Below are 14,904 nucleotides of genomic sequence, written 5' to 3'. Positions count from 1 at the left end.
CATTCACTGCTAATGCGCGCTTCATGATGCAATAGATCAACCAACGCCTGCCTTCTTCCTTGGGCTCCCTCACCAGAACATAGACGACGCTAACAAGCAACACAAAGGGAACAAGAAGCTACGCACTCATCGCCAAAGGTAACGGGCAACCAACCTACAGTGCGCCGGCATAGAAGTTATCTTACACTATCCATTCAACCAGGAACATGGCCGTTATGCTCCCAGAGGAGAACACGCAGAAATGCAACACGACCGCCTGTTGACAAGGGAGAGGAAGAGATGCCGCCGATAAGGTCGAAACAGCCTCGGAAAATGGTCTCGATCGGTCCCACGAGCGTGACAAACTGCGACGCTCAAATTCGACTTACATCTATCCAACGCCTTGCCCGAAGCCCCGTGAATGAATTGATGAACAAACTATATAGACAAAAGCGTCCGCTTCCGGAAGCTGCAGTGCGAGTCTGGCAAAGCGAACAAATTGTTTTGGGTATCGCAAGTGGACAGATCGGGGGAAATTAGGTCAGCCAAGTGTACGACCAGAAACGATGCTTTGGCTCGGTGTACGAGGTAGTGTTGGCCGCATGGTAGGGGAGCTATACCCACGATCCGAAGGAAAACTATTGACCGATGTGTTGTCCCAGCTCTCGTCTCCTAGCGCGCTAAGCCATGTGTTACCGAAGTCTTGCCGAAGGGCTTCGATCTTCTTCTTGTACAAGTCCTCGCTGACGTCGAATTCCGTTGATTCCGGATCGGCGGTTTTGGTCGGGGGTGCGGTATCGATTGAGGGCAACTGTTGGTGGCTTGTGTGAGGTTCGTGTGCGACTGTACGCTCCTCTAAAATACTCTTCTTGGTAGGATCTCCAGAAACTTGTCCCTTGGACGGCTCTACAAGCCGGGGCGTATCCGTGGCCAATGTGTTGCTTGCAGTCTTCGTGATCTTAGGGGCTTGTCCGACGACAGTATCCTCGTATGCCAACCCTGTCAAACTAGAGTGCGATGACGACTGCAGCGAGTCGGTCTGAGAGAGCTCGACAATTCTCCTTTTAGGGCCCTTCTTCTTCTTTTGGGAACCTTGTGCACTGCGCCCACTCTTGGTACGTTGCAGGGAACCGGTACGCTGAAGCACACCTGTTATGTCGGAGGAAGTATCGACAGATTTGACAACCTTTGGTGGTACGTGTCGCGGGGCTTGCGAGTCATCCTCGGGTGGCGGCTTAACGATGGGAACACCATGGCGTTCGGGAACTCGGTCAACGAGTTGCTTCTTCTCGGCATTGCTAGGTCCTACAGAATCGATGACAATATCTTCCGTATAGCCTGGCGTCTTGCGGAACAGATTGAAAATGGTCACTCTATAGGTGGAGTGCGTCTTGCAAAACGGATTGCGATTGACATAGATATCAGTTATGTCGGGAACACCAGTCAGTCGCGCAACTTCTGTAGGATCAGTCAACCTGTTATCACGGAAATCGACCCGCTCCAGAGATAGCAGTCGCTCAACACCAGCCAACGATGTCAAGCGGTTGGAACGAAGGTTGAGCGTCGTGATGGCTGGCAGCGGGTTACGACCCAAAGAGTGCAAGCTGTCAATCATGCAATTGGACAGGTTCAGTGCGCGCAAACAGGTCAGGCTGGCAAGACTGTCAGGAATCTCAGCAAACAGATTGGCAGAAATATCAAGAGACTGTAATGTGTTTGCCAAGGGAGCCAGACTTGCAACTGATATGTTGGTCAGAGCATTGTCGGCCAAGCTCAGATGTCGCAAGAAGCGCCATTTGGTTGCAGGAAACCAGCCCATGGAGAGGAGGTTAGAAGAGCTGCCTCTTGGGGTGGTAGAGCGCACGCTAGAACTAGAACTCCCAGACGAGCGGCGGATGTTGGGTGCATTTGTAGTGCTTCGACCATAGGCATGGGACGAACCATGACGAGAGCTTGGGGGCCGCGTGGGAGAGGTACTGCGCTGTCGCTGGCCCGTCTTGGACGAATTCTCCGGCGCCACGACCGCGCTTCTTGGGCTTGTGCTCTGTTTACTGGCGGAGGTAGGGGAAAGTGGTGGAGATTCTGATGGCGCCAACTGACCAACCTTGGCGGACGGGCTTGCGGTAGACCAAGGCGCGGAAGAAGCGTGTGTCTTTGCCGACCGTCTACGACGCTTGTCCATGTCGTCCAAGACGACATTGATAAGAAGGTCAGCGGGATCGTCAACACCTGCTCGCTTGACAGTAAGACTGCGAAGGTTTTCGGCCAGGCGGTCCCAGCCATAGAATTGCCGAAAGTCTACATCGTGAATCTCAAGCGCAGTGACATTCTTGAAAGCGAACAAAGGGACGGCGGTGTCGAAGGGAAATTCTTCATAACCCGCAATGAGACGAGCTTTGTGGTCAGGAGACAGCCTCAGGCAGGGAATCTTAGTAAATGCAGAGTAGAGATATCGCAAGTCTTCCTGGAGTTGAACTTTCTGTTTCTCTGCCTTGGCTTCACTGTTTGATCCAATACGAAAGGTGGACCAAAGCGAGGACATGCCTGACATGACACTGCGAACGCTCGACACTGAATGTATGGAGTCGCGGTCGGAAGACTTTGTTTTGCTGCGCTGAGCGCTGCCGAGGAACGAGACATAGTTTGCGGGTGAAGCGTCCGTGTGGATGTTCTCCAGTCGCACATTCATGGGACCAACGGGTATGCCGAGCTCCTCGAATCGAGAAAGGATGTAGAAGAGATGGTGGGGCGTCAATGTGAGCTTGGCTGGCTTGATGGACTGTGAGGTGAAGGTCAGGGACGGCAAAGACAGGGCGGCGGCCCAGACGCTTGACGACGAGGATGAGGGCGGACTAGCGGGGCCGTTGGGAGACGAGGGTGAGATAATGGCCTGGCCATTCTTGGGCATCTGCCTCTGCAGTTGCAGGGCGTTGGCGAGGGCCTTTTCGTGGGTTCGTACAAAGTAAGCCAGGTTCTAGAGCCGTGTCAACGCATGTTCCGAGCAAGGCTAGTCATTGAGAACCGCACCCTTATGAAGACGTGGCCATCCTCGGTATCCATGATGAGAAAGCCGCAGACAACGACGGCTGCATGTAGGGCGCCGGGGCTGTCGTAGCAAAACACGACGTTTACTGGGAGGGAAGGCGCGGTGCGAGGGCCGTGGAGGGAGGGGACGAGGTGCCTCCGGGGCGGTAGCGGCGACCTAGGTACTGCGCCAGTCAGCGAGGCACTGGGGACACAGAGGAGGGTAGAGTAGAGTGAGAGTCAGTCATGGTTGGGATGCTGGCGAAGAAAGTCTTGGCGGCGGGGGTTGAACTCGACCTACGGAGCGCGAGGTAGAAGCAAGGAACTGCGGACAGGCAGCACGATATGCAGCGGCGCAGGACAGAGCTGCCCAGGGCTTCAAAATCCGCAGCACACACAGCGCGGCCAGGCCAGGCGGCGAGTACTGGCGGCGAGCCAAAGACTGGCGCGGCGACTGCGGCAGCGGAGGCGCGGGACGGGCGTGTGCAACAACAGGAACCGCCAAAACCAGCGCTGCTTCGCGTTGGGGACGAGCACAACGGTGCTCGACAATGGGCTTGGGTGGGGCTTGGGCAGTCGAGCGAGCACCTGGGAAATTGGATGGCTTCCCCAACACGGCTTGCCGCCTTGGAACGCCCGGTGCTGTCGAGGGGGGCGTTGAGTCTGCGGGAAGAAGCAAGCAAGAGACGACGGTGAAAGCGCCCGGGAGCGGCCTTGTTGGAGTGCAAGCTTCGAGGGTCGAGTTTGGCATCAAAAGTCAGGTCAAGAGCTGGTAGACACGTGATTGGCTCGCGCCGCGCACCCTGGAGGAATGTCGCGAGATGTGGCTGCCGTCAATCTTCTCCAACGCCGTGCGACATGCGGGATCCAGCGCTTTCCAGCCTGCCAGCTACCAGTGGCAGCGCCAGTCAAGACACGGCCAGGTGTGCGTGACGTCCGCGCACACATCGAGCAGGAGGCCAAGCACACCGCCCGGCCCGTTTCGTGGCATCGACGTACGCACAGAACCATTGGGTGTTTTTGGGCCTCATACCCTTCGAACACTAGGTGCCCAAGCATCCCAGCCACGAGATTCTCGCATGACAGGTGCCACATCCCTGCACCCGGCCCTCACATGCTGCAGCAGGCCATCCTGCTCTTCTCTCAAGAACCTCGCGCACACGTCGCAGTGATTGCACTATCGCATGCTCGACTGTCGGTGCAGCTAGTCCATGTCTGCTCTGCAACCCTTCGCTATTCTCCTCTAGTCACATCACGACCGTCGCAAGTCTGCCGCCGAACTGGCGCCATTGGCGGTGAGGCCTCATGAATCCCACTCGACCGTTTCGTCACCTCTCAGTGCAGCGTACCAAGCCCGTACCTCTCCGTCCCTCAAGTCGCTATTCTTTTCTCCTTCGCTGTCTAGCTCGGGATTGACATCACCTCGCATGTGTCCCCTAGACGGCCTCCACCAACACTACTGAACTGACCCACTGGGTACCCATAGTTTGGGACAAGCTTTTGTAGATATTCCAACTCGCATGAAAATGTTATCAGATCCCTGGTATGGCCCTCCAGCAATGCACGTCGTCACATGGACTTGATATCTTTCTCCCAGACTACCATGTACTCATATTCGCAAACCAACTCTTCAATTTGTCACTCTCAGCATCCCGAGGTCATGTCAGGTAGAAACCACCTCGGCGAAGGTCGAATGAACTGCAAAAGCCAACCCCAATAATAAAAAATGGCATGGCAGATGTTTTCATCACACTCGTAGCACTTGCATCAGCACAGTTCTGACATTTAATTTCTCAAACCCCTCGTGGCATAATAGAGACGCTGGTTGTCTCTGCATCGCATGTGCTTCAATGTCGCCTGGACCGTGCGCATAACATTACCCCACCACCCCACCTCAAAACCACCTTCACAAACACGTACGCCGCAGCCTTACCAATAGCCAAACAACGCTCAGGTCAAACAAGACAAGAAACACGCAATGCTCGTTATAGAGACACACAAAGATGTACCCACCAAGGCAGGTGGTGATATGAGTATGTTACTGCATGCCCAGGTGTGCCGTCCATGGGTGTCACGAGAAGGTTGTTACACGGAGGCTAATTTGTATGCTCGCCGTCCAGGGGTCTTCATCTTCCACCCTACTATTGCCAACTACCCGAAGGCCAAATTCCCGGCTGTCGTTGTATTCTCCGAAATATACCAAGGTACGTGCGTTTGATTTGATTTGATTTGTCTTGAAGTTTTCCAAGTGCATTCGTGCGCTTTGACGACCTCGGGAGTAAGAATAGATGTAGCCGCCTGCTTGCACGACCCCAAATCTTCTATTCTATCTAGCTCACCACTTGAACCTTATCATTCATCTTTTTACTCTCCAAGGACCACCTATGTGTCCCCATCATCCGTCTATGCTACCTGTTTCATCTACTAATTGAGCTTTGACAAGTCACTGGGCCCGTTGCTCGCTTTGCTCGTCAAATAGCGTCCCGAGGATATATCGTCGCAGCACCGTCCTCATACCACGAATTTACTGGTCCCGAGCCTCTGGCGTACGACGGTCCGGGTACGGACGCTGGGAACGAATGGAAGATCACAAAGACAGTGGAAGCATATGACGAAGATGCCACGCTTTCCATTGACACCCTGCTTGAACTGCCAACGTGTAATGGCCGTGTTGGCGCTACCGGTACGTTGCCGCCATCTTGTATCTTGTCCTTATTCAGTCCCATCTCCATTATACCCCTTTCCCACTCAACTTCAGCGTTCCCATCAATCCAGGCTAACCGTAAGCAGGCATGTGTCTAGGCGGTCATCTAGCCTATCGTTGCGCTTTCGATCCCCGCATCTCCAGTGCAATTTGCTATTTCGCAACCGATATCCACAGCTCCACGTTGGGTAAGGGCAAAAAGGATGACTCACTCGCTCGCACCAAGGACATCAAAGGAGAACTGGTCATGATCTTTGGTAAGATGGATACTCATGTCCCAGCCGAGGGTAGGGATTTGATTAGACAGACGCTTCAAGAGGCTGGAGTAACATTTTCATTCTACGAACCAGCTTGGGCACAACGTGAGTTCTGTATCGGCGCGATTATGGAAACAACACTCATACGCTATAGACGCTTTCATTCGCGACGAACTTAGCAAGGGCCGGTACGATGCTGCGTTGGCGGGGATCTGCTTTGAGATGCTCAAGGAGCTTTTCGATCGGACGCTGCGAACTGACCTCGGGCCAAAGAGTGGTGGTGACGTCGAGGTCGAAGATATTTGTTAGAATGGATCGGGCAAACGGACGTGGCACACCATGTTGTGATGTTCCTGTCAGGGTACAAATTGATGGACGACGAGCCAATAAGCCAATGCGGAAGCCGGCGACGTGCCCACCCGCGCCAAGCCCGAATGCTGCTCTAAAAAACGGCTTGAAATCGCCATGTCGATGCCTTGAATCCCCATTGCCTGCCACCACACCCGAGTCTACCTGCAAACCACATATCACCACCGAATCGCTCAACATGCCTCGTCAACGCTCTGGAACCGCTCCTCCTCGTCGCCCGCAGGTACCAGCCGCGAAGCAAGCAACCACTGCTCCTGCGCCCGCTTCTTCGCGCCCTCATTCTACGGCGGCAGCTCCCCCACACGCACCAGCCAGCGCTCATGCGCCTCCTCAGCAACAGGCGCAAGCTCCCACGCCGCAGGGACCCGGCTTGTTTGGGCAAATGGCTAGCACTGCTACGTAAGTAGATCCTGCACCCACCTTTGCGCCACCTGTTTGCCACTACGCGGATACTCTCTGCATCCGAAACCGGCCCAATGCACCAACATGCTTATACATGACTGACCTTCACAACAGCGGTGTCGCAGTAGGTTCCTCCATCGGCCACGCTGTCGGAGGCTGGTTCGGAGGCGGTTCATCTGCCCCCGCCGAAGCTTCGCCCCAGAACACCGAGTTCTCTGCCCAGCACCAGCCCGCCGACACCGCATCCGCCCAAATGGCGCAGTCCGGTCCTTGCGCAAACGATGTTCAGACCTTTCGCAAATGTATGGATGAGAACCAAGGTAGTCTGACTATCTGTGGTTGGTACTTGGACCAGCTCAAGGCGTGTCAAGCGGCGGCTGGCCAGTACTAGTGGAACGGACAGGGTGACAATGTACTGGTACAGCATAGATAGCGAACATGGCATATTTCGCCATCATGGTCAATTTCTAATGTAGCATCAAATGGACAACGCAATTACCTTGGTTGATTCAACATACCGTCATCCTCCCCTGCACCGGTCCCCCTCAATATCCCCCTTCATCTCCGGAAACGTGTCAAAGAACCTTTCGTCTACCGACCAATACTTCAGATCCCCGTGGTATCGCTCAAACAGAGGACTGGGGTAGTGGTTTCCACTGCTATCATCGAGGAAGAAAGCGTCTTCAATGGGAAAAGGCCAGTCGAAGCGCAGATAGCGCGAGTAACAGCATGAGAGATCGGTGTTTTGGAAGATCGTGGCATGGTTATTCAAGAGGCGGGAGCGGAGGGTGGGCCAGGCGAAGAAGTCAAGGGCGATGGGGTGGGCCGTGGATGACTGTGAGAAACTGATCGTAGTGTCAGACGGACGGACGGACGGACGAAGGAGTGAACTGGGCTCGCGTGGCATAAGGGAATGCATGCGGGTGGGTAGCTAGGTGAGAAGGTTACCTTGGACGGAGCCAGTCGGGTACTCTGTCTAATTCTTCTTTTCTTGCGTTCAGATAATACTACCGTACGCAGGTTAGCTTCCTGATTTGTATGCTTCATGCATGGTGAGCTGGCGTCGACGTACCTTGAGCAGTTTGAAGCTCTTATACGCCACAGCCAGCCTCTCTACATTGGGTAAATGAACAAACAGCAACTCGTCGACCTGTTTCAGAATAGCAAGCGCTGGACTTTTCTTCCATTCCAACGAGGCTAAGCTGTTCCAACCCTGCTTTATGCCAGCGTATAGAAGTCCTGCTTCTGCGATATCGACCGGCACTAGATTGTGGCACGAAGATGAATACTTGTCAGAATTGCCTGAGTAACGACGATTGTAGGTAAAGACTTTGCCAAAGAGTTCGTTGCTCTTTTTCCAAATAGGGCAAATGGAGGATGAGGCTAGGGGGGTGGGGTTGTCTGGGTTGCCAATGTGGAGGATTGTTGGAGAGGGACAACGCCAGTTTGGGCCGAAAATCTGTAGGTAGTTCTGAGTCAGCCAGGGAAAGAAGACGATGATTAACATACTTCTTCCATCATGGGCGCCCATGTTGCTGTAGCTGATGCATGGGCCCAGTGCTGGCCTCCTCCCTTTTCTTCTGCTGAGCTCTTGTGTACAGGCGGGAGAACGGGCTCCAAGCTAAGTGGTTGATTCGACCCCACAGGCGGCGGAAATAGATCTGGCATTACTGTCATACCATCAAGATCGAGCGAGCGCATTGTTTCAGAAGAACTATGGGTGGTGGGCTGGTCGATGGGCGCCGGCAGAGATGCAGGTGGTCTCGTCATACTGCTAGACGAGACAATGCTTGGCTTAGGCGATTGCTGCCCTAGCATCCATAGTGAGTCAAGGGTCAGTGCTAGAGATCCATGCGTACCGGCACTCGTCGCAGCGAGAGGAGTGTCCTCATCGTCACCATCATCAGCGAGGTATGGTGGTACGATCGCCGCAGCGGTCTTGCTCGACACCCCAAGGTCCAGCCCCACTACACTCTTGACGCTATCGATGACATCCCTCAACTGCTCATTTTCCGCTCGTAGATTATCAATCTCGGAGAGCAGACTCGACGTAGCCCCGTTACGATCTTGATCGCGAAGTATCTGGATTGTTCGTTCCAATTCCGCGATGTGCGTTTTGGTCTTTTCTCGCAGTGAGCGTTGAGCTTCACGGTCAATAGCTCTTTTCCGTTCGCGACGCTCTTGTTCTCCTAGGCAGGAAGCACGTCGTTTTCGCTTGGCGACGGTTGCAACGGGTGTTTGAGTTGGGGGAGCCGCTGCATCGCTAGCTCGTCGGTTCACCATGGCAAGATAGAGGGTATGATGTCAAAGCAGGGTCTCCAGTTCTTCATTGAATCGTGCAGTTCAAGTCAGTAGAATGTCAACGTCTCCGGGTCAACGATCTTTTCAGACTAGATACTCCGTTATAATCCGCTTTAATAGCGCCTACCTCGGGAGTTTCCTTTGACATTACGTCGTGCTAGCGCTACCCGAACGCTCCCATGCGGGGAAAGGTGGGGTTATGGGGCGCATGTAGGATGCATGCGATGACAACCTCTTCCTACATACTGTGCTAACTCTATCTGGCTTGGTTCAACAGCCTCGTAAAGTTCGGTGCGAGGCTATTGGCCGAGCACATCAGAGACGCGCCGATCGACGTCGTGTGCTAGGAAAAGCATCACCGAAGCCTGCCAACATATGCACGACGGGTAACATTCACCCACGTAGAATAAGGACTTGTTCAGTTACCAGAATGAACAGGTAGGTAAGAAAAACTAACTATACCAGAAGAGTGCACGGGAGTTGCAAATTCAAGATAGCAAGCTCCATACTGCAGTCACGTCTACAGCTTGGAAGGTCGCCAGTTCGGTTTCCGCTTCTCTGCAAAAGCCTTGAGCCCCTCTAGCGCATTATCCCCCGCGTTCAAGCCGTGATTATACTGCTCAATCGTCAGTTGAGTAGCCCGCTCCACGCTCCCAGTTTCCCAAGCTTGCTTCAGCGCCGCTCGTGTGACAATTGCCGAATCAGGTGAAATGGCTGCGATTTCATTTGCCAGTTTCAACGCCTCTTCCACTACCGTGTCTTGGGATGGCGATATGCGATTGACGAGGTTGAGCTCTCTGGCTCGTTGCGCGGTAATGGATCGGCCTGTCAATGCCATCTCGGATGCGATGGGTAGGCCTACGTTGCGGACTAGACGTGGTGGGCCTCCTGCGCCGGCGAAGATGCCACGGAGAGCTTCTGGGAGACCAAAGGTTGCGTGAGGTGCCGCTACCACCATGTCGCTGTAAAGCCGCTGATTAGCAGCCTGTCTCATTCCCAAATTCATAGCGAAGCGCGACGTACCAGCCCAGAACAATCTCGAATCCTCCACCCAGCGCAAACCCATTGACAGCAGCGATAACCGGCTTCTTTCCCATCCTTCTGCTCAGCCCCCCAAACCCACTCACAGGGTGTCGCATCATACCAGGGCTTGCTTTCAGCTCCCCGCTCCTTATCTTTCCGAGTTGAATGAGATCTTGCCCGGCGCAAAAGCTCTTCTTGCCTGCTCCTGTGACAATGGCAACGCGGAGGTTGGGCTCATGGTCGAACCAATCGAATACCTGGCCCATTTCAAGGTGTCCTTCGAACGGTATCGAGTTCATCTGTCTTTCGCGGTTAATTGTAACGAGGAGGACATAGTCGGCTGGATAAGAGAGGACGACGTGGGAGGTGGGAGGTGGCGTTGTTTGACAGTTGACGGATGACATGTTGGGCACGGCACGGCGGACGAGACGGTCACTATGAACTGTTCGAGTGAGGTCACATTTACGGCTGCTGTCGCGAGAAGTATTCAAAGGTATGGACAGCCCAAGGCTTTGAGAGATGGTACTAAGCTGCTGATGGGTAAGCTTGGGCGTGTTGAAGCCGAGGTATCTTCCCCGCCTGACGCTAATGCAACTATGTCTAACACCTTGTCGGTCGGCACCGGGCCGACCTTGAACACACAATCATTGTTTACATCTCGAACAACTCAAAAGATACCTGGAATGTTGGTCGATTCTGTGCACGAAGCCTTCAACATTAAGCACCCACTTCAAAGAAGCACGTTGTGACAGAACCCTCTGAGATTTCCTTGTTTGCCAGTGGCGGCCATGACTTGAAGACGCTGGCAACGTTCACACATCAGTGCACGCTTTGAACAGTCTATGTAAGCCGAAGCATTTGCTAGAACCTACAAATGACTTCAATCATGTCGCACTGTATCTTATCGCCAGCTCTCATTTTCGCAATTATTTCGCTAAGCTCTGGGGAAGTGACCTGACCTTAGTCGCTTCTTTAGCGCACCCAGTATGACGTAGCGTCCTTGATTTGATATTGCGACGAGATTATCCGCATGCCGGGGGTGAGTTCCGAAGGACGCCGTGGCGGCACCGACGTACTAATCTGTCTGCGTATTACTGGTGATATCTGCTTTTGGGAAGATATTGCCTTGGTAGCAGATGTGTTCGCATAGCCTTGGATACTGCATGTGCGTTTATACACGACGCTTAGTTGTATCTATCAAGAGCTCTTCAGGGCGTAAATTCGGCTTATTCCAACGCGTACTTATAGCTCATCGTCTCGCTATAAGCATTTGGTCAATTGTGAATTATCGCTACTCCTTCCGCTGCGTTCCAAGATGCTTTACGACAATGAAGTTGTCTTGGGACTGCACTATGGTATATGCTGTGGCAACATGGCTACCGAACGAGAAGGTTTCGAAGAGAGCGATACCCCAGTTCCGAGCCGGGACATGCTGTTTTGCACATTGGTCGAAACAGCCTTGTATGAATAGTCTTTGACGCATTCTTCAGCGACCTTTCACGTCTAATTGGGCTGTACCAGACTTGAACGCCTTTCTGATAATACCTACTTGTCCATATATTCATCTTAATGGTTGTCGATCTTACAAAATAATGATTTCATCAATATTATGTATTCACCAGACTGTCCAGGCAAGAATAGTTGGCCTGATATATCGAGCATGTAAGAATGGGGCAGGAGTGAACATTCGATCATTTTATTATTTGTCGTGTGCTAAACACCTGCCACAGGGTATCACATCGACATGAAGGCGTCACTACTCTTCTTGGTACATCGTGCGGATCCGGTAGATCTATTGCACGCATCATTGGCATGCATATCGTGGCTTTTCTTTCTCGGTCGTAGATGCTGCAGTAAAATTTGGAGGTGAGATGACCAAACGACTCGAATAGACGCCGACTCATCATATTTCGTCTGGCCCATCCACTAAACATCGTTCAAGTCTCCATGCGCTGGTAGAATAGGATGTAGGCCACTTTGTTGTCGCGCAGATTCTCGCTGGGCAGAGGCGTCCTCTTGCCCGCTGAGATAGGGGTTACCGTACCGTTGACAGCACTAGTCCATTTCTTGATGCTGTCCTTTTGCTTCTCGGCTCCATTGACTTGGTTCCAGCCTCCTTTGTCCATCTCTTGCTCATCCAAGTCGATCCGGGCGAAGAAGTTCTTGCTCTTCCCCACATCGCTCTGGTGTTGCTCGAGCGCAGCCGCCAGGACCTTGGGATCCTCTTCAGCGCCGCCCTCAGCGACATCTTCGGCGCGGATGCGACGAATGATGGTATCGTCCATTCGGATCCATTCCTTGCCCTCCTGGCGCCGGAGGTCGACGGTGTAGTGGCCGCCACTTGCGTTCTTACCGTGGTGGTACACGACACCGATAAGCCGGTAACGCGGGAAGCATCCCTGGATCTGATAGCTGCTTCGCTTATGCGGGGGGAAAACCTCCCTCGGAAGCTCCAACTCCAAGGGGTATCCAATCTTCTTCCAAATCTTTTGTGGTCCCTTTTCGTCGTAGTGAAAACGCTTCAGGTGAAGAATGAGGACTGGTGGGAGGGTCTCAATATGCACTTGTTTGGTGGAAGCTTTCGAACCCCGAGCCGCACCGTCCAACGTCTCCAGACGCGTAAGATTCTTGAGAGCATCAGAGATGCTGTTAGTGTTGGGCTCACCGATATCGAGCTGAAGGGGTTGGTACGGCTCAAGTGTGACCGAGGCCTTCTCGCCTGGCCTCTTGTATTCCGACCGCAACTTGCCACCGAAGATCTTGGTGATGGGACTTTCAACATCAATCGCCCCAGAATTTTGTGTAATAGAAGTTTTTTGCTTGTGCCCAACCTCTTCCCAACCACCATCAATGGAGCCTGATCGTGCGGTCCCGGGGGATGCGACGGCGTCTGCGGACTGGCTCTGCTTGCCACTCTTGATGATGTGGACGCACTCGTCGTGCAGTCCAGCAAGCAAGAAGCCCAGAAACTCCTCGGCGTCTTCTTGCTGACCCCTCTTCATATTGTCGAATCGAGGCAGACGCTTTATGACGTCGTATACGTACTCGGGTGTGAGCGGGTCGCCGTACTGCTCGAGCTCGTTGCCTTTCAGCCGAAGACGGAGTTGGTCGACGGTGTCGGCAGAGTCGATGAGTCGGAAGTCGCGCAGGAACATGATCATGGCGTCCACGAGAGGAGTTTCGGACTTGAAGCTGTGCGCAGCGCGCTTTGCCACCTGATCAAGGAAGTCGTAAAAGGGAACGCAGAACAGTAGTACTTGGAGAATCTGCAAGACAAGTCAGCGTGGCACAGAGTAGAGTAGCGGGTTAGGTCGCACCGAGTTCATGTAGCACAAGTTGCCCGTGTTTACAAGCCCTCGAGGCTCGATAAAGGAAGCCTTTGTCTCGGCGTCAACTGAGAAAGACGCCAGAACGTGTGCAAGCGTGGTGTTGCTAGGTACTACAGGGCCGTTGGAAACAGCCAGGGTATTGTTGGGAGAGGGAGCTGGCTGCGCGACGGCGGGAGTGTTCTTTGCCCTCAACAGCTCTGCCCAGGATTTTGGTGCTGCCGGCCGAGGCGGAGATGCCTTTGGAGTCTCTTCGGAGTTTGGGCCTGTGTGGGGTGTTGTTGCTGTAGTGTCTCCATTCTGGGTGTGTTCCTGATGAGTGCCGGCGGGCGATTTAACCGACTGTTGCGTCGTCGAAGGTGCACTGGGAGCCTGTATTGGTTTGACAGGAACGCGGGGCACGGCTGGGATCGTGGGGTTGCGGGCGTGTTGCTTGACAGTGGCTGAAGGCTGGGCTGGCGATTGTACGGGCAATGGTGTTGCAGTAGACGGTGGGGCAGATTGCGCCAGATCGGCTTCCGAAGGCGGATGTGAGGTAGACGGAGTATCGACATCAGCGTCAGAGGGTGCTGGTATAGTAGAAGCCTGCGAGTCCTCCGGTTCCTCGGTCGGGGTCAGCTGGCCTTGGGTGCCTTGGTCGAGGTACGCGGCGTCATGCTCGTCCACGGGCTGCTCGCGCGAGGGCAGGGCCAAAGCCTGGTCTTCGATGGACACGGGAGCTCTGCGCCTTCGCCGGCGGTGTGCAGCGCGCGGCGGGAAGACTGATTCGGGGACGGACAACCAGGGCAGAGGCGGGTAGAAAGGCTTGAATGCGATGGATTGCGGCGTAGGCGGAGCGGCCTCTGTAGGCTTTGACTCAGCCTCGGGAGGAGGGGCGTCGAAAGTCATGAGAGCGGGCGAGTGCAGCGCAGGCGTGGGCGGGGCGGGTGCAGGCGTGGGCATGCGCGGAGCAGGCGGAGTGTGCGAGTGGACAATGGGCGGCGTTTGCGCCATGGGGCGGTTGGCCGGAGGGACAGTGTGCAGATGAGAAGAGACGACGACGGGCGACGCATGGGGTTGAGGCTGGAACTGGCGCGGAGGCATGGCATACTGGAGCGGCGGCTGCTGCTGCTGATAAGGGTACCACTGCTGCTGCTGCTGGGCATAGGCGTGGGGAGGGCCATAGTGCGGTAGGTGGTGGAGGTTGTGGTGGTAGGGCGCGGCATAGGGGTTGTGCTGGACGGGCGAGTGTGTCTGTGGCGGCATCGGGTGGTGGTGGTGGTAGTACTGCTGCTCGTGCCTTCTGCCAGGCATGTACGGGCCGGGCATTGTGGGCGCTGGAGGCCGTGTTGCCTCGACCGTGGGCGCTGGCGGGAGCCGTCGCAGCCAGCTTGCGAGGCAACGGGGAGAGGGAAATGTCTAGTGGGACTGCGGGGTCATGGTATCAGGACGACATGAGCGCAGCACGGGCTGCCCGCGACGGAGACACGTGGGGTGCAGTGTAGAGGTAGAGGTCGGGGTGGATTGCTGTTGGGGTCGG

The 14,904-nt window shown here is 54.4% G+C and overlaps 6 protein-coding genes across 6 annotated transcripts; 2 read left to right on the top strand and 4 right to left on the bottom strand.

The window, feature by feature from the left end:
* Positions 1–515: 515 nt before the first annotated feature.
* J4E86_011568 (uncharacterized protein) lies at positions 516–3,039 on the bottom strand (the record flags this gene model as incomplete). The annotated part of the gene is made up of 3 exons (XM_051452059.1): positions 516–593; positions 626–2,953; positions 3,007–3,039. 3 exons carry the CDS (start codon positions 3,037–3,039, stop codon positions 516–518), a joined length of 2,439 nt encoding a protein of 812 aa, XP_051296753.1.
* A 1,942-nt stretch (positions 3,040–4,981) lies between these two features.
* On the top strand, positions 4,982–6,273 carry J4E86_011567 (uncharacterized protein; the record flags this gene model as incomplete). Its single annotated transcript, XM_051452058.1, has 5 exons — positions 4,982–5,036; positions 5,124–5,207; positions 5,447–5,686; positions 5,794–6,069; positions 6,119–6,273. The coding sequence occupies 5 exons, from the start codon at positions 4,982–4,984 to the stop codon at positions 6,271–6,273; spliced, it is 810 nt and encodes a 269-aa protein (XP_051296752.1).
* Positions 6,274–6,511: 238 nt separating this feature from the next.
* On the top strand, positions 6,512–7,126 carry J4E86_011566 (uncharacterized protein; the record flags this gene model as incomplete). The annotated part of the gene is made up of 2 exons (XM_051452057.1): positions 6,512–6,732; positions 6,850–7,126. The coding sequence occupies 2 exons, from the start codon at positions 6,512–6,514 to the stop codon at positions 7,124–7,126; spliced, it is 498 nt and encodes a 165-aa protein (XP_051296751.1).
* A 553-nt stretch (positions 7,127–7,679) lies between these two features.
* On the bottom strand, positions 7,680–9,018 carry J4E86_011565 (uncharacterized protein; the record flags this gene model as incomplete). The annotated part of the gene is made up of 3 exons (XM_051452056.1): positions 7,680–7,742; positions 7,808–8,194; positions 8,245–9,018. The coding sequence occupies 3 exons, from the start codon at positions 9,016–9,018 to the stop codon at positions 7,680–7,682; spliced, it is 1,224 nt and encodes a 407-aa protein (XP_051296750.1).
* A 538-nt stretch (positions 9,019–9,556) lies between these two features.
* Positions 9,557–10,463, bottom strand: J4E86_011564 (uncharacterized protein; the record flags this gene model as incomplete). The annotated part of the gene is made up of 2 exons (XM_051452055.1): positions 9,557–9,998; positions 10,060–10,463. 2 exons carry the CDS (start codon positions 10,461–10,463, stop codon positions 9,557–9,559), a joined length of 846 nt encoding a protein of 281 aa, XP_051296749.1.
* A 1,533-nt stretch (positions 10,464–11,996) lies between these two features.
* Positions 11,997–14,693, bottom strand: J4E86_011563 (uncharacterized protein; the record flags this gene model as incomplete). Its single annotated transcript, XM_051452054.1, has 2 exons — positions 11,997–13,325; positions 13,377–14,693. The coding sequence occupies 2 exons, from the start codon at positions 14,691–14,693 to the stop codon at positions 11,997–11,999; spliced, it is 2,646 nt and encodes an 881-aa protein (XP_051296748.1).
* Between the last annotated feature and the right edge of the window lie 211 nt (positions 14,694–14,904).

The sequence above is a fragment of the Alternaria arbusti genome (assembly GCF_024043155.1).
Source record: "Alternaria arbusti strain BMP 1465 chromosome Unknown scaffold_37, whole genome shotgun sequence".
In the NCBI taxonomy this organism is placed as follows: Eukaryota; Fungi; Ascomycota; class Dothideomycetes; order Pleosporales; family Pleosporaceae; genus Alternaria; species Alternaria arbusti.
This window is presented reverse-complemented; position numbering and strand designations above follow the sequence as displayed.